An 18,107-nucleotide genomic window follows, 5' to 3' on the forward strand; every position below is an offset into this window, starting at 1 on the left:
GTGTGTGTGTGTCTCTGTGTGTGTGTCTGTGTGTGCGCATGTGCATGTGTGAGAAAAGGTTCATTAGCAAGAAAAATTCTAAGAATCATTTAGAAGGAATCATTTAGAAGGAATCATTTATGCACATGAAGCGAAGCCTACTGCTAAGACGCGGGCGCCATCTTTTTCCTGGTAGCACGGCCACCACCCTTTCATGGATTTCTGTTCAAAGAGTGAAGCGATCTTCACGGGCTTGAAAGAATTGACGGGCTTAGTTTCTGGAAGCATGTCCAACGTGCACTTCTCTGGAACCTTTGCTGGGATAACTGCATTGTGTAAATCAAGTTCAACAAAACCTAACGGAAAAAAGGAAGGGGGAAAAAACTCATCTTATATACTCTGCCAATTTCTCAATAAGAACATAAGAGCCTACTGGATCAGACCAGTAGTCCATCTAATCCAGCACACTGTTTCACATTGCTGAGACTTTCCCCTCCTGTTGCATACTAGCACTGCTCCCTCTAGAAATGGAGGCTCTCTTCAGACACCATGGCTAATAGCCATTGACCTCCCCTCTATGAATCTGTCTAACCCCTTTTAAAGCTATCTATGCCTGTGACCATCACTACTTCCCCTGCCAGTGAATTCCAGTTTAATTACTTGTTGAGTAAACAAGTATTTCCTTTCATCTGTCCTGAACCTCTTTCCCAACCATTTCATTGGGTGTTCCCAAGTTCTAGTATCATGGGAGAGGAAGAAAAAAGCTCCCTGTATGCACTTTCTCCACCACATGCTTTATTTTATAACTCTGGCAACAGCAACTGGCTGTTCCTTCAACAGGACTCTCCACAACCCCCTTGTTACAATTAAAGTCATACCCAGATAGTCATCCAAGGAAAACTTATCATTGTCCCATATCTGAACTATGAGCTTGGGTGGAATTCTGAATTCAGTACTGTCAAGACTCCAGAAGTGTTCCTAAGGAGAAGAAGGAGAAGTTATCATATTTTTGTGGAACTGATGCTCACTGCTGCATCCTCCTCCCTCCTCCTGTGTATAATATTCTGCACATGGAATTGGCCTTACGCTGATTCCACACCCCCACACACACACCGACAGTCCTCTTGCAAATGGAAAGCCAGGTTTGCAGGAGGGCTGCCTAATCAAGTGGGGCAGTGCCCACACACTGTTGAATGCAGACAAGAGGTCTATGAGCTTGCACAATAAGACAAGTATTTGCAGTGATCATAAGGAAGATCTTCTGTTTGAAAGTATGAAGTTGTATTCTTATATGACTTGCTTTATGTCACTTGTAAGAATCCTGTGCAAGAGCCCCATGGCGCAGAGTGGTAAGCTGCAGTACTGCAGTCATCATCATCATCATTTATTTATTACAGTCAAAGACCAGCTTACACAAAAAGAAATATCATAAATAATTAAAAATTTGATTTGATTAGTATTTGATCAAGTAAAAGAAAAATTTAGTTACAACAACTCTTGGTAAAATGGTCTGTTTAACATAAAAGACATTATGACAGCTTCTTCTGCCTTATTACACATGCCCTGGCAACCTGATAGGTAGTATCTTTAACAGAATCTCGCAACCTGATAGGTAATATCTTTAACAGAATCATCTAATAAAGTAGTGTGGCTAACTCTATCTCTATCTGGGAAGCTAGACAAAATTGGATCGATGAACATTTTACGTATGCCTTGATAAAATGTGCAGTGTAAAAGAACATGTTCAACTGTTTCCACCATTCCAGATTGACATGGACAGAGGCGGAGTTCATAAGGAAGACGGGCATATCTCCCTTCAAGAAGAGCAGATGGGAGGGCATTAAAGCGGTGCCAAAGTAAAGGCTCTCTGATATTTAGGGTAATCTAAGGCATAGAGATAATTTGCAGGAGCCAAAAAATTAATACGGTTTTCCACTACTGGAACTGAGTGAGCCCTTGATCTGTCAGCTTGAAGGGCAGTGTCCCAAAGCCACTGTTTAGCTATAGTTTTTGCTCCTTGAGAGCCAAGATTTAGTAGAATTGTGTTTGATAAACCTAAACGTTGCAATTTATCCTCAATTGATTTAATCCATCTTGAGGAAAAATTAGCTGCAAAGATTAGGAGAGTTAAACCAGATGGGAACAGCTTTAGCTTTAACCAATAAGAAATAGCATGGTACCAAGCACGTGTTTCTAATGTCACCATCCCGGCTTCCAGTCTGATCAGTGCATTTGAAATACATTGTGGGACTCCGAGTAGGGATCCGAGGAACTTAGACTGGACTACTTCTAATTTGTAGTATCTGTTATAGAGGAATATCTGCGACCCAAACATGAGTGGAGGAATCACTTTTCCTTGGAAAACTTTCATAGCAGAAGGTATGTGGGAACCCCTTTTGTAAGAAAGAATCTCAGAGTTGCCATAGCAGTCCTCTGAGATGACTCAGACACTTGGGACAGCTGAGCTGACCATGAGCCAGAGGCTTGAAATACTATGCCTAGGTATCTGAACACCTTGACTTGGTCTATCTCATGACCAGTACTGCAGTCAAAAGCTCTGCTCATGACCTGAGTTCGATCCCGATGGAAGTTGGTTTCAGGTAGTCGGCTCAAGGTTGACTCAGCCTTCCATCCTTTGGAGGTAAGTAAAATGAGTACCCAACTTGCTGGGGTTAAAGTGTAGATGACTGGGGAAGGCAATGGCAAACCACTTCGTAAACATAGTCTGCCTAGTAAATGTCGCTATGTGACGTCACTCCATGGGTCAGTAATGACCCGGTGCTTGCACAGGGGACTACCTTTACCTTTTTAAGAATCCCAGTCCTGGCTGTCACGAGCTAGGGCTTAATTTGGCTGGCAGGCCTTCCCTTGGTCTCAGACACAGAGGGTTGGGCACCACCTTAATCCACCGTCTATACCTTAACTCTACTCCCTTCTGAGCTGGGAGCCAGAGGTGGTCTGCCCTGCTTGGCCTCCCTTAAGCCTTCTGAAACCCTTACCCAGGCCTGGGGCATGCCCAGTGGCCTCCCTCTGCCCAGAAGCCTCATGGGGGTGTGGCTCAGCCTGTGAGAAACCAATAGCCCCTCCAGAGCAACTTCTGCCCTGTCACTCCCCTTCCCCGCTGCCCGGGTGAAGCTTCCCAACAGCTGATTGTCAGATAGCTGGATGTTAAAGGGCCATCTGTCAGTGGATACCTGAGTCTTAAAGGGCCAGCTGCCGTTAACCAGGTAGCTGGTATGCAGCTCTTTATGAGATGCCTCCATCACTCCACTGTGTCTGGTGGATGCTGGGCATGACCCTGTGGGGGTGGGGGGCTCAGAAGGAAGGGGCATGGGGTTGTCTCCATCCCCCTCCCCCCAACACCACTATATGATTTATCTCAGTGCCACAACAGAAATCACAAGATAGATGAGTGTAACAGTTTGCTAACTTTTTTTTTAAAATGAAAAGCAATTATGGGAATCATGGAAGGTTAACAGGAAGAATGGTGTGGAAGGTAGAAGGGCTGCTCAATTCTTTTCTCTTTGGTATTGGTCTGCTCAAAATTGCCAATGAAGGAGTAACTTGGAGCGGTGGAATAGAAGGAGGAGGAGGAGGAGGAGGAGGAGGAGGAGGGAGTTCATTTTTATATGCCGACTTTCTCTACCACTTAAGGAAGAATCAAACCGGCTTACAATCACAGTCCCTTCCCCTCCTCATAACAGACACCCTATGAGGTAGGTGGGGCTGAGAGAGCTCTAAGAGAGCTGTGACTAGCCCAAGGTCACCCAGCTGGCTTTGGGCATAAGAGTGGGGAAACCAACCCGGTTCACCAGATTAGCCTCCGCCGCTCATGTGGAGCATCAAACCCGGTTCTCCAGATTAGAGTCCACTGCTCCAAACCACCGGTCTTAACCACTACACCACGCTGGCGCCCATACAAAGGGCTAGAAGGCTCTTTGTCCTCCATGAGGTCTGCTGCATTGAAAGAAAACAAAACAAACATCAAAACAAACCCTTCAGGAAATTCTAGATCCTACTCAGTGTCATGTGCAACTTGGCCTCAAGTGGCCAAGGTTAACAATTATCTTGAACTTTATTTTAAAAAAATCACCTTTTTCGAAACTGTACAGAGCTGCTCAGCAGGAAAATAATCAAAAGGAAAAATAAATCTCCAGTTGAAATTCCCCTCCCCATCCAGGGACCTGTAATGCACATCTGTTTTCTGCTTATTTTCTTCTAATCCAGGCATCCATCTGAAAATCAGAAGCAAGAAAATTGGGCTATTCACACCTAATGGAACCGACGACTGTTTGCAATGAAACGGCACTTCATGGTGATTACCAGATTGAAAGGTGGCATTTATGTTCTAATGCACTAGAAATGAAACACAGATTTTGGCACCACTTGATTTCACTCCGTTAGATCCATCAGAATTCAGTGAAATGGGTCTTATGCTCCTCGTAACATACAATGCCAGAACTCAAAAGTCCCCATGAAATCCCCTGAACCCAAGATGACAAAAAAGCCATTAGTCAACATGTCCTTTCTACAGGGCAGACTCAAGAAGACTGAAAGGGCATGCCGTAACATTAATATGAAGCATGTTCCACTAAACTATAACTTTGTATGCCTCCCATTCATTTCATGAATCACCTCTGTCTCTGAACTCACAAATCCTTTGAGGTACATCCATTTTAGTTTACATATCATAAATATGAATACATATTGGCTTTTCTCTTAGACAAAAGGAACTGAATATGTGGCCTTCTGCAAAGCACTTTGGTGTGTTTTTAGATGAATGAATGAATGGTTTTATTTGCATTTAGCCATAGGCCATTACAAACATGTCAAGGATACCACAGATACATAATAAAGGAAATATAAGGTTAATAAAATTCTGGATTGATAATAAATATAATAAAACTATGCTAAAATATACATAATAGAACTATGCTAAACTCAATGCATTCAGATAAATAATAACTAAAAATTGTGGTGGTGTCCCAAGCGTTTTTTAGATGCCTCCCACTAGTAATTTCACAGTCTCTAAGTTGCACCTAACAAAATTAAATGAGCTGAGACCAATGAATTTCAAAGCAGACTTTGCACGAATGTTATCACATGATCCATTCTTTGAAGCTCTTAATGAGAAATGGAAATTTTAAAATTATTATCTAACAGGAGTGCTCAGTATTTGCCAGATCTCGGCTACAGTAACCTTACCCTTTCACATAGATGTCACTCATCTCTTCCCCCGTGATGCTTTTCTCATCTAAAATGACATCCTTGGTATTCCATATAATCACCCGCAGTTCATATCTGTAATACAGATTGGGAAGAATGAAGTCACTAGGGTTCTACTCTTGGGTTAGCGTCCAGTGGAAACGAGGCAGGAAGGGTACAAGGTAATGGCAAAATAAAGATGGAGCATCACCCAAAACATTTCACCCACATTTATCCTTTTTAACTTAGAAGGCTGGTATAATTATGTGGGGTTTCAGAAAACACACGCCATCTGCCTTCATCCTGGTCTACTCACTTCTTAGCTTTGCGAGGAGTGATGTTGAAAGGAGGACCTGGTGGGCCCATACTTTTGGGGAAGACGTCCACCCACATCTGAAGCTTCCCCTGCGTCAAAAAAACAACCAAGTCAGTCTTTTTAAAAAAAAAAAACGCCCACTTAACTAATATTTTAATTATTCCAGTGTCATCTGATATACGTCTTGCTCCAAAGAATGGTGCAACTTGTTTTTGCATAACCAAGAGGGCTCTGGGCTTCCTCTGTGGACATACAAAGGCACTTTGCAAAGAATTTGGGTAACTGAAGTGCTGAATCCCCCACACATGACAATGCAGGTTTCATTTAGCGTTTTCTTTGCTAACAAGGATCATAGAAAAGTGGGGACACTTTGTGTGTGTGTGTGTTAAGTGCCATCAAGTCGCTTCTGACTCGTGGCGACCCTATGAATCAATGTCCTCCAAAAGTGGCTTCCTTGATTGAGTCAATCCATCTCTTGTTGGGTCTTCCTCTTTTCTTGCTGCCTTCAACTTTTCCTAGCATGATTGCCTTTTCCAGTGACTCTTGCCTTCTCATAACGTGACAAGTTTAGTCCTTTTAGCTTCTAGGGTCAGTTCAGGCTTGACACTTTACTGGCAAGAAAAGCACTGTGCAATTTAGTATATTGTTATTGCAAACTCAGTGTCATTCAAATAGGATGAGTAGCCTTTTCAGTGGCAGGCCCTTGCGCCTGGAACAACTTCCCGGAAGAGGCTCCTACGGGGTTGGGGAGACTCCTAACATCCCGGTTATCTGGTAAGCTTTGGGGAAAGCCTAATCCTGAGCAAAGGGGAACGACATTGCTGGTGGGAGTATAGTGTTTTTAGATTTAAAAACAAGATATTGTTACATCTGCTGTTTTAACATTTGTATAAACAAATTGTTTTTATATTGTTGTTACCTGTCTTAGCTCCTGAGACACACAGGAGACATATAAATATTTTAAATAAAATAAACATCTGACACGCACACAAAGGTCGTTTATGCATGGGTACTTTCACTCATGTTCGCCCCTGGTCTGTCTCAGTTGTTCCTTGGAGTTATGCATGAGTTTTCCGTTCATTAGAGATGACCTCGTTGCCAGCCCTCACAAATCCCAGACCTTCCCGTTCCTCTGTTAACCCAATTCTTCCCTCTCCCCTGAGCTCAGCCTGGGTGAAATCCCCATGCATAATTAAAAGCGCAGGACACCCAAGCTTGGTTTCTATCACAGAAAGCATTCAGCCAATTACAAAGCAGCATGTAAAGAGGCAGGGATTCAAATGCTTCCTGCTTCCTCAGAGCTCTTTCTGAGCAGGCTTTTTAAAAATGAGGTTTGGATTTCTTCCCCCACTCCTTTCAGATTGCTCCATTTTTTTGTTTCTTCTTCTTAAAATGTTTTTTTTTTAATTTGGCAATTGGGTTTTGGAGGGGGGATTTTCTCTTACAGCAAGCACTACATAATAAGCAAATTAGAAAAGCAGCATTTAAAGGGGCGGGGACTTGATTCGAGATTGGAGACTGCTGGTGCATAGATTCCCAACAGGAAGGTTGACCAAACTTTCAAGGTTCCCACAATGGATCTGCCCAATACAGAGTTGCTTTTATATTAAAATTAAATTACTATAGCAGATTTGGAGGTTTTCCTGGAATGATCTAAGGCAATGTCGGTCTTCAAGATAATGGGTTAGATCCAGAGGAAGTTTTCCACTAACAGAAGGCCCTGCCACCAGCTGAACAGAACTTTCCTGTCTCCCTGCTTCCTACCACAGTCCACTGATCTTCCAAAATGCAGCTCCTGGGGAACAAAGAACTCTCAAGGCTGGCATGAGGAGCAAACTGGCAGTCTGCAGCAGGAAGAGGAAATTAGCAGAAATTACAACTTCCCTTCCACAAGCAGAAACATTTGTTTGGATCCAACCCAATATATTATATCAAAGGACTGCACTGATGAATTATCTGTTTATGCATGATTTTTTTTTTAATCATATCATAATATCTGACTAACCAGTAGTTTATGAAGGGCCAAAGCTTGGCAAATAATCATGAATAATTACATCCTAATGTCTTTAAATATCCTGTCTTTCTTATCACCTGGTTGATCTTTGCCACATTTCAATGCATACTAATAGGAACTCTAGCATTCAGCAGTACAAAACTAGGGGAGTAATAGTTCATGGTGATTCATCCAAAAACAAGGCATAATCCAAACAAAATAAGCATTTCTAAATCCTTTTGACTTAAGTGGGATGGCTAGGGATGTTTTAAAACACTCCCACTGCAATCAATGTGGTTTAGAAGCATTTGTCTTTGGCTGGATTATATTGATTAGAGTACAAGATACACTCTCGTTTATGGACTATTAGTCTTCATATAAAGGAGGGTGGAGAAGGAGAGCTGGGATCTATTTTTCCACTGTCCTCAGGTATGAATGTGTTCTCTGTATCTAAATATGCCAGAAGCCCCAGGAAGGTAAAAGAAGTTTAGAGTACTTGTGAGATGTTTGGCTGGAAGGTACTGTACAAGGTTCTTGTCTCTACATGTTCAGGCACCAAGCCCTGAGTTCTGAGAATGTGAAGAGCAAGCCGTTCTTCCCCAGGCCCAAGGTGTTCATGCAGCTTTTTGTTGGCCTCTGAAGTAAAGAGAGACAATGTGAGTAAGTGCAAATGCACAGCCAAGTAATTAAATCAGTGTGTGTCCACATTTACACAGTTGTGTTAAAATATGCCTTAAACTCAATGGCTTTCTTTTGGACTTAGGAACCTCTGAGCAAAGCCACATTCTACAGCTAATTATATGAAGGCATACTAGCAGTGAACTTACCAAATTCATCCAAAGCATAATCTCTCCCTCCATAATTAATTCTCATTCCATTTTCAGAGAGGACCGGCAGAGGGTAGCCTTTGACCCGGGCTGTGTTTTGCAAGAGTTGTGTTGGTTTCAGTTGATCTCGCCAAGTGTTTACCCCTGAACTTTTATGAAACAGAGAACATTTCTATATGTAAGCTCTCTCTTGAGGATACACAAACTATTCATTTTTAAATTTTAAATGTTTTATTTACATTTAAAATTTTTAATTTACATTATTTATAGTCTACCTTTCTCACTGGATTACACAGTCAATATAATTAACAAGATGGGACATTCAATAAATAGTGAAATAGGATTTAGGCTTTAGAACAAACCAGAAATGTAAAAACAGGATGTAAGCAAAGCATATTAAAGCAAAGAATGGCACATTAAATGACACAATAATGTATAATAGGATCCAACGTACAACAAACTATACACAATAGAATAGGCCACAGTCCCTAATTATTTGTCCAAGTAACTTTGTGCATCACTTTGTACAGTACTACTCTACTGCTTGTGTAGAAAAGCCCTCTTGAATAATTCAGTTTTGCCCAGTTCACAGAAAGCCAGAAGCACGGAAGCCTTCCTGATCTCCTCAGGCAGACCATTCCATAAGGTTGGGGGGGGGGGTATAACAGAGAAGGCATATGTACGGGCAGTTGTTGATTTTGCCCATTCGCAGGCTGGTACCTGCAGAAGGCCCTGTTCAGATGAGCGAAGCTGTCATGGCCGAGACGGAGCATAGGGGGAGAGAAGGTCTCGCAGATATGAGGGTCCAAGGTCACAAAGGGTTTTGCACATGACAGCAAATACTTTAAACTGAGCCCTGCAACTGACCAGCAGCTAGTGGAGTGACTGTATAATGGATGTACAATGCATGCTCCATCTAGCTCCCAACAATACCTGAGCTGAAGCATTCTGCACCAGCCGGAGATTCCGAATTGATTCTGAGGGGAGATCCATGTACAGTGCATGAAAGTAGTCTAGTCTCAATGTCACCGTGGCATGGATCCAGGTGGCCAAGATCAGCTATATTAAGGTAAAGGGCCATTTTTCAAGTTAGGCTGAGTTGGAAGAAATAATTTTTTGCGACTGCGTTAACTTGCTTCTTAACCAGGCCCCAGTCTTCATGCCCTCCCCCCCACCCAGAGTCCACAAAAGGCCCCCTCTTCCCCCCTCCCTCTCTTTTATTTCCCCTGCCTTTTTAAAGTTAACAGTATAACAGGAACTTACACGCAATACTGCTGAGGTATTCCACAGTAAGCACCAAAGCGGGAGAGGAACCTGTTCTCCAGATCAATGGTGGTTTCTCCAACTTTCTCATCTCGTGTCAGCATATCATAGTCATACACAGAAATTTTCAGATCCTTCTCTTGAGGCAAGAAGCAGTTCAGTTCATACATTCTAAATAATACAAGAAATACCCAGTATTCTTCAAATCAGCGCTCACAACAACACTTCCAACATTGTTCGTAAACCTGTAACTAGTTCCAACAAGTATTGCTATTTTAATATGACATCCTCCAGCCCATATCCAGTTGCTAATAACGGAAGTCTGTCACCAGTATAAGAAAGATATATTACAATCTACTATGAAAATCCCATTTTCAAATGTATAAAATTCCAGGTTTTAAAACCCTGGTTTTTGTAGTATCAGAAGTTTTTTGGCTTTTTTAAAAGACGTTTTAAGGACTTGCATTGCACATAATTGTTTTTTCTCTCTTCAACACATTGTGACAATTGTTCTATTTGTCTCTCAAGAATCCTCTAATTTTAACAACCGGGGTTTTTGGGGTTTTTTTGTAAAAGTAAATGAGTTACCTGCCAAAAATGGGATTGACGGTGTTGGGAACATAATGATCTCGGTCTTCAACAACTTTTTTCCCTAAGGTGATTTTAATGTATGGATCACACTGTTTGGAAACAAGGCGTAAATATATTGTTAATTTATATACAAGTCAAAATTGGTACATATCCTAGACATTATCCACTGCCCAATGTGTGCTGCAATCCTAATCTATGCCAATTTAGTCATTTGGCTCAACAGACAGTAGCTCTATACACAGGGTCTTTGTGTGTATAGAACTCCCTCTTCCATTTAAGTTGTTGAGGAAAAACATGAGGTCCTGATATTATGAAACTCCATGCATGGGGTAGATCCCTAGTGTCTGCAAATAATTGCTACCGTATGTTGCTGTATTAATTTGCTAAGTGCTTTACTACCTTTATGGCATCCTTCCCATAATACCACTGTGAGACAACTATTGTTGCCATTTTATGGAAACTGAGGGTGATACTGACCTGATCAGCAGTTGGAACCTAGGTTCTCAGGCTAGAGTTGGCATTCAATCTGTCATAATCATAGCATTATTAAGCAGCTTATTATTTTCTATAAAGTATTTTGGTGCTAATAGATCTTTACATTTCCCGTGTTTTCCCACGATACTACTACTACTATTTCTTCTACTAAGTTCCTAGTTCAGGATCCCAGACCAATGATGTGCTCCAATCGCTGAACCAAAATAGCTCTAATCTAAACTATATCCTGGATACATTGGCTCACCAGCCCATTGTTATCCTTAGGTTGGAGATCTAAGCCGCGGACAATATAAATCCGTATAATACATTCTTGAGGCCCACTGTCTGGTAGCTCACGGAACTGTCTGGGAGGAGGTGGTACAGTAGGGTCATCTGGTAATGGGTAGATCCTGAAGGACCCCTAAGAAACATCACGAAAAGAAACATTCAAGATGAAACCAAGCAAGACATTTCACTAGGCGATTAGCTACCTTTTCTTTTGTGCACACGGAGTGATATTCAGAACAGTACACAATTAAGTTCTGTTTAAAGGCCACTGATTGGGTTGCCAGGTCCCTCTTCGCCACCAGCGGGAGGTTTTTGGGGTGGAGCCTGAGGAGGGCGGGGTTTGGGGAGGGTCTTCAATGCCATAGAGTCCAATTGCCAAAGCAGCCATTTTCTCCAGGTGAACTGATCTCTATTGGCTGGAAATCAGTTGTAATAGTGGGAGATCTCCAGCTAGTACCTGGAGGTTGGCAACCCTAGCCACTGAAGAAATTACTCAGTGCTGAGTCCAGTAACTTTTTTAGTTTAAGTAGTGTAATTTAAGTGTGTGTGCTATTTTTATGTCACTGGACTTATTTATTTACTCTTGCACTAGAATTCATTTGTACATGAGTTTCTTAGGCAGAAGGCATCTCTTTACATATAATATTTTGAGACTGTCTTTTAAAATAAGTCCATGATCCAATGCAGATAGTGATTTCACAGTCAATGGAAAATATTCAGATCCTTCTTTTCTATAGCTAACGATGGATAAGATTACACACAGTTAATTAAATCATATCCATTGTCTTGGATGCAAAGGCACTTCCATCATTGAGAGGATTGTATGTGCTGCAGCCAGTTTCTCCCCAAACCCACACTTCAAGAAGAACTGATCTGGAAAGTTTCTGAACTAACTGGAGCCATTTTTTGAAGGGCAGGGGGTGGGGATGGTTGTTCCTGTAGCTAAGCAGAAATGCTATGTCTATAAAATACTGTAAATGGTATGTACACAAGGATTAATGATTTGAATACACCATATGAAACATAATAGCCTATGCCCTCATTAGGAAGCTCAATTTACTCAACTAAGTATAATTTGCCTAATAATAATAATAGTAAATAATTTGGCCAGTCCTGCCTAACAGTGTAATTTAAGATGCATTTTTTTACCTTAAATTCCCCTACAACTGTAGGGTCATCATTTTCTTCAGATTTGCCCCGTAGCAGCTTGAAAGTATCACAGAAGTCTGTTAGACCCCTAAATTCAGTCACATTCTCCAGTTCACAGTTGTACACCTTCAAACAAAATGTAAGTAAAATTATAAAAATGCATAGCAAAAATCAGATACAGGCTTTGATAAATTTAAAACATTTGCAAGTATTCCTAGTTATCAACATTAATCTTTTAAAAAAGGCATTTGGGAAGAGAAAATTACTTTTTTTGATGACTATTAGTGGAGGAACTTTGACATTTGACTAACTTTATAAAATTCATACTGTCTAGGAGAACAAAGCAGTCAGTAACAATGTTCTTTGGTGACTTTGCCTTATGATTTTCATGTATAGAAATACTGTAGGACTTGTGATAAAAGAGGAAGTTCCTGTGTCAGAGAAAATTACACATTTCAAATGTTTTCTCTAATGAGGTCACTTTGGAGTTTTTCATATGGCAGCTCTTTCCAAAGTATACAATTAATATTGAAGAGAGATAATGTCTCTAGGCAAGGACCGCATTCATAAACAAGGCAAGAATGAGTTGGCCTCTCCAAATAAAGTAAATTGAATTAAGTGGGTTGAGGGAGGATATCACCTTCAACAAATACCTTTAGTGTTTCATATCCTTTCTGAATGTATTGTCCACATTTTTCAGTGTCTCCTATTGAAGCATAAAATTTGCTCCACCAGTCTACAATTTCTTCTTCCTAAGGATTGACAATACAAAAAATGTTTAGCAACAACAATGGCTCTCAGGATGTGGGCCAAGCCGTTCGGGTGTTGAATGTGCCTCAATTCTGTGCAATCCATATTACATAGAGCAACATGTATTGCATATTGAGGAATACATGGCAGATGGGCTGCTTAGTAGATCAGGTTTCAAAGGCTTCAGGAACTTAGATAAATCCACTGAGCATTCAGTGGCCCCCTCAATTCCAGAAATTAATTGTAGGGCCAAGGAGGCCCCTGTACTACAGATCTACCACTCTCTTTCTACTTCTTCAAAGCCTCCAGAACATGTTCAGAGTCTCCCAATGAAACCTGAAAACTCTCAAGTATGAGGTGCCCTTCCCGAGTACAGAACTCCCCAATGATCATCTATTCCCCCCTTCCAGTGCCACCAAAAGATCCTTCTGGGAACAGCTGAGCAGAAGTGAGTTGGGAGCTCCTTTTCTCTGAAAATGTACTTCTAGGAAAAATTATGTGGCTTAAAGGGGCCACTGGAAACAGAGAAGGTTGAAGTATGCATGCACACATGCCAAATTCCTGCTGCACACTGGGTACTCCTACGGCTGCTTTTATTGAAAGAATTGGGCCACTGTTACAAGTAGGGTTGCCAAGTGCCCGGTGGTGACAGGTAAAATCCCGCCAATCCACCGGGCTGCCTGCCAACCACCTGAGGGCGGGCGGGCAACGAATGCACAGGCGACGCATCCACGTCCCTTTCAGTTTTACCTGGAAGTGACATGGACACTCTAGCAGCCTCCGCCAAAACTCTATGGAAACCATAGAGTTTCGGCAGAGAATGATAGAGCGTCCACATCACTTCTGGGTAAAACCGGAAGTGACGTAGGTGTGTTGTGCTGTGCGCGCGCACGTCATGCCAAGTGCATGGGCGCGTCGCACCAGGCACCCCAAAGAAAAGCTTCCGCTGGTGGATCTGTGGGATCCGGTAAGTCTAGTTACAAGGTACCAGGGCTGTAGCCAAAGTAAGGCCTTTGGGTACAGTCCCAACCTGGAGCACTGGTTTGCTCCTCTTGGAAATATCGCAGTGAAGAAGGCTGGCTATTGCCTTGATTCACATACACGTTTACATCTGATTTGCATGAAACACCCCTTACAACCTGTTCTTCTTCCAGGAGGCTCAGAGATGATGTCCAGGCAGTTTCTCATCATTGACCTGCTTAGTTCTAACAAAGTAATGGCATTGCTACGTATCTTTATGAAAACAAGGAGAATAGCACTTCCAGGTGCTACAACATGAGCACATCTGAAGGATGAGCACATCCTCTCAAGGATGGAAGTGCCTTTGCATCCAAGACAATGGATATGAAGTGCTATTCTCCTAACTGGAAATGCCCTTCTGGTGTTAAAGGTCTACAGCAAATGGCTGGATGAAATACAAAGACAATGAAGTGTCCGACTAAACATTATCACACATTACGTTACAAAGAACATTACATTCATCTGATAACAACGTACCGGTGATCCCTGGCCCTAAGAATGCACGGCTGTCCTCGACAAGAGCCAGGACCTTTCCGGCCCTGACTCCAGCCTGGTGGAATTCCCTCCCAATCAACATCAGAGCCCTATGGAACCTTAAAGAGTTCAGCAGAGCTTGTAAAATGGAGTTGTTCCACCAGGCCTACAACTGAGGACAGCTGCAGGTGGTATTAATGCTGGCCTCCCTACCTCCCCCCGCCCCATATTATTTTAGTTAGGTGTATGACCTAGGGGGATTATCTGGCTGCCATAGTTTTAGCAACAACCAGTTTTTGGCGACATCTGTTGTTTTTTGAATGTTTATTTAAGACTGTTTTAGTGATTGTTTTAGAGTTTTAATGTTGTTTTAATGTTGTTACCCGCCCTGAGCCTGGCTTTGGTTGGGAAGGGTGGGATATAAATAGAAATAAATAAATAAATAAATAAATAAATAAATGTTTCATTTACCTTTTCTGTCAGCTGTTCAGGAAGATACAAGGAAATGAAAAAAGTAAAACCAAAGAAGGAAGATTAGCATTCAAACATACTGAATAAAAATTATACAAAAGAAAACTTGTGATTTTTCCAGTGGATATATATTTAACAGAATTATCACAAGAACCTGTGCTGATTTTTATCCTATAGTCATAGAATTCATCAATTTCTTTTCAGGATCTCCAAGTTTAGGATCTTCAAGAAATGAAAAATTGGACTGATGCACTATTCCTGGCAAAATGGGTCAAGCACTGCTTCTACTTGGGGACTTCTCTCATGGAGAACAGGAAGGGGAAGTCCATACAACAGGGTGCTAATTGTGTGCATGACTTGTAGGTTTCCTCCTTTAACTGGATCAAAAATCCCCTTTGGATACTCCACTTGCAGCCACTATGGGGAGGGAAGCAGAGTTAATAACTTTATTACATTTTTATGTTACATTTCCTTCCATCTTATTAAGGGCCCTACTGGATCAAACCAAAGATCCCTCTAATCCTGCATTTGGTGTCCAACAGTGGCCAGACAGGAGCTTCCTGTAAACTTACAAGTAAGAATCCTAAAAGCAACACACACACCCCTGCTATTGTCTCTAGCACTTGGTCTTCAGAGTATTCAAAGTATCTGGTTGTTTAGTGCTATAATTAAGTGAATGTGTGTGTGCGGGGGTGGGGTGGGGTGTTTTTCCCCAGCCACAGAATCCATTTCTTTCACAGTCCTTTACCAGAACTCCCAATGCCTTAAGATTCAAAGTGTTTTTCCCTCATTACCAGCCTTTCAAATATTTTGTTTCAAAGAATATTTTAACAAACACTCTAGATTATAAACAGATAAATCATTATGTTGTACAAGTCCTTGAAAAAACTGCCCCAGAAAACCGCTATAATCTGTAAAGGAGAATGCTACTAATGACAGAACCCACAAGCAATTCTAGCGCATGGAAAGCCAATAATGAAGTAACCATATAGCAGCTTGAGATTTTGGAGGAAAATGTCCATGAAAAGACCAGGAATACGTTTCTTATTGTTAGCATGGAGCCTCTTTGAATGCAGACATCCCCGTTCTCCATTGACACTGCTGCCCAGCACTTTGTATCGATGTTAAATTTAGTACCTAAGCCATAATTATTATTAGGGTTTTTAAGTTGGAACTTTTTCTTCTCCAAAACCTCCCTGCAGAAGATCCAAAAGAGAACCAGCAGCTGAGTGATCAAAGCACACCTAAGGCCCCGTGTGTGTTGAGATCATGCATTTTCTTCATACATACATACATGCACAGTTGCTGGAGAAGCCATTTTGCTGACTGCTGTTGACATACTGCTTAAGCACTAGAAATTGGAATGCAGTTTATGAAATCTGCACATTCTTTTTTATGCTTTCCAAATAATATTGTGTCCTCCCCCCCCCCCCCCCAACAAACACTTACCGGTATTTCACATTAAAGGTAAAGGTCCCCTCTGCAAGCACCAGGTCATTCCTGACCCATGGGGTGACGTCACATCCCAGCATTTACTAGGCAGACTTTGTTTACGGGGTGGTTTGCCAGTGCCTTCCCCAGCTAGGCTACTACAAAATTGGGCTATTAAATTTTAAAGGGATGCCCATCTTTGAATCAAACTGTACAGTACAGTGAGAATCCATTTGAAATTTTAAATACTTTTCACCTTCAGCCTCAAATTCTATACATTACTGAGTGGAACTTCCAAAACGTATTATGCACAAATCTTTCACACGTTTTTCACAACATTTTTCTTAATGGCTAGTGGCAGGAAAGAACTTGTCACTGTGGTGCATGCCCTGGTAACACCTAGATTAGATTAATGTAGAGGGCTCTATGTGGGGTTGCTCTTGAAGACTGTCTGGAAGCTACATTTGGTACAGAATGCTGTGGCCACTATGTTGACAGGAATAGGGGCCATATCACTCTAACCTTATGCCATCTACACTGGCTTCCAATTTGCTTCCAAATCAAGGTGTTGGTATTGACCTTTAAAGCCCAATATAGCTTGGGGCCAGCATGTCTGAAGAACCGCCTATTCCCATATGAACCTTCCTGTCCACTCCTGTCATCCTCAGAGGCCCAGTTTCAGGTGCCCCTGCCAGCTGAGGCTAGATGGGTGGCTACCCAAGGAAGGGCCTTCTTAGTTGTGGTGCCAAAACTCTCTCCCCAGGGAGAGTAATCTGGCTTCCTCTATGTATGTTTGTGTTTATATGTTTTATTAAATTGTTTATTTGATATATACTATATTTTAAACACTGTTTTGATCCGATTTTTAAGTGTTAGAATGTTTGATGTTCACCATCCTGGGGACCGTATTTGAGGAATGGTGGGACAGACATTTTAAAAATAAATAAATAATGATGCCAAGGACTGAACCTTAGACCAACATGCAATGCTTGTGGTCTACTGCTGAGATGTGACTCGGGCCTTTTATGCAGGGATGTTTCTCTGCGGTCTCCCCTGCTGTCTGCTTCGGGGCTTCCTTTTGATTATGCATGTGTTTTCCGACTGCCAGAGGTCACCTCGCTCTCGCCACGTGTTTTGCCTGCATTTTCCAGATTCTGGCTAAAACAGCATCTGAAAAATACAAGCAAAACCCGTGGGGAGAGCGAGGTGACCTCTGATGGTCGGAAAAGGAATGCATAATCAAAAAGAAGTCCCGAGGCAGTCGGAGCGAGGTGCCCGCGGGGAACCGTTCCTGCATAAAAGGCCTCCATCTGTGATATGCTGACTCATGACCTGGGTGTGAGACAAAAAGTAAATTTTCTAGAAACTCTCAAGAGCTCACAGATCACAAACAACCAGAATAATCTCATGTCCAACTAGAATATGTTCACACTGGGCCAAATGGGTTATTAAAACTGACATCGAGAAGCATTAGGATTTCTAATTTTCTTAAATCTGAAATCAGATGGGATACAGAAACAGAGCAATATAAGAAACTGATTCTTATTCCTATAATAAATGGAATTAATCATTAGAATGGCATTTGTCATTCTGAAGACATGTGAACACATACACATATAATACCAATGACAGTGTTATTCTAAAACAGAAAATGAATGTTTTTGATTTCTCATAAGAATACTTCCAAATAAATTTCCCCTTTCCCCTTAAAAATATCAAACATCATTAGAAGCTACAGTACTAAGGTATTTACTATTCACTGTCCCTTTAGTATTTAAAGTATCCTAAATAATAGGAAATGATATATTATTGTGAAAAAACAGATATTGTTGCTTGTGACAGGGTCTTCTCAGGAAGGGGCTTCCCATATTTACCT

At 41.6% G+C, this 18,107-nt stretch overlaps 1 protein-coding gene across 2 annotated transcripts in view; it reads right to left on the bottom strand.

Moving 5' to 3' along the window:
• MYOF (myoferlin) overlaps nt 1-18,107 on the bottom strand; it is a 121,186-nt gene that overhangs the window by 4,938 nt on the left and 98,141 nt on the right. For both annotated transcript variants that reach the window (XM_056850039.1, XM_056850038.1), the window contains 13 exons: nt 14,801-14,812; nt 12,739-12,837; nt 12,086-12,211; nt 10,914-11,069; nt 10,172-10,263; nt 9,584-9,754; nt 8,321-8,469; nt 7,990-8,129; nt 5,501-5,589; nt 5,185-5,280; nt 4,073-4,214; nt 858-957; nt 142-335 (listed from right to left, as the gene is read on the bottom strand). In XM_056850039.1, coding sequence (XP_056706017.1) covers nt 142-335; nt 858-957; nt 4,073-4,214; nt 5,185-5,280; nt 5,501-5,589; nt 7,990-8,129; nt 8,321-8,469; nt 9,584-9,754; nt 10,172-10,263; nt 10,914-11,069; nt 12,086-12,211; nt 12,739-12,837; nt 14,801-14,812 — 1,566 coding nt within the window. The remainder of the gene's footprint in view (nt 1-141; nt 336-857; nt 958-4,072; nt 4,215-5,184; nt 5,281-5,500; nt 5,590-7,989; nt 8,130-8,320; nt 8,470-9,583; nt 9,755-10,171; nt 10,264-10,913; nt 11,070-12,085; nt 12,212-12,738; nt 12,838-14,800; nt 14,813-18,107) is intronic.

This window comes from Euleptes europaea, chromosome 5 (assembly GCF_029931775.1).
Source record: "Euleptes europaea isolate rEulEur1 chromosome 5, rEulEur1.hap1, whole genome shotgun sequence".
NCBI lineage: Eukaryota > Metazoa > Chordata > Lepidosauria > Squamata > Sphaerodactylidae > Euleptes > Euleptes europaea.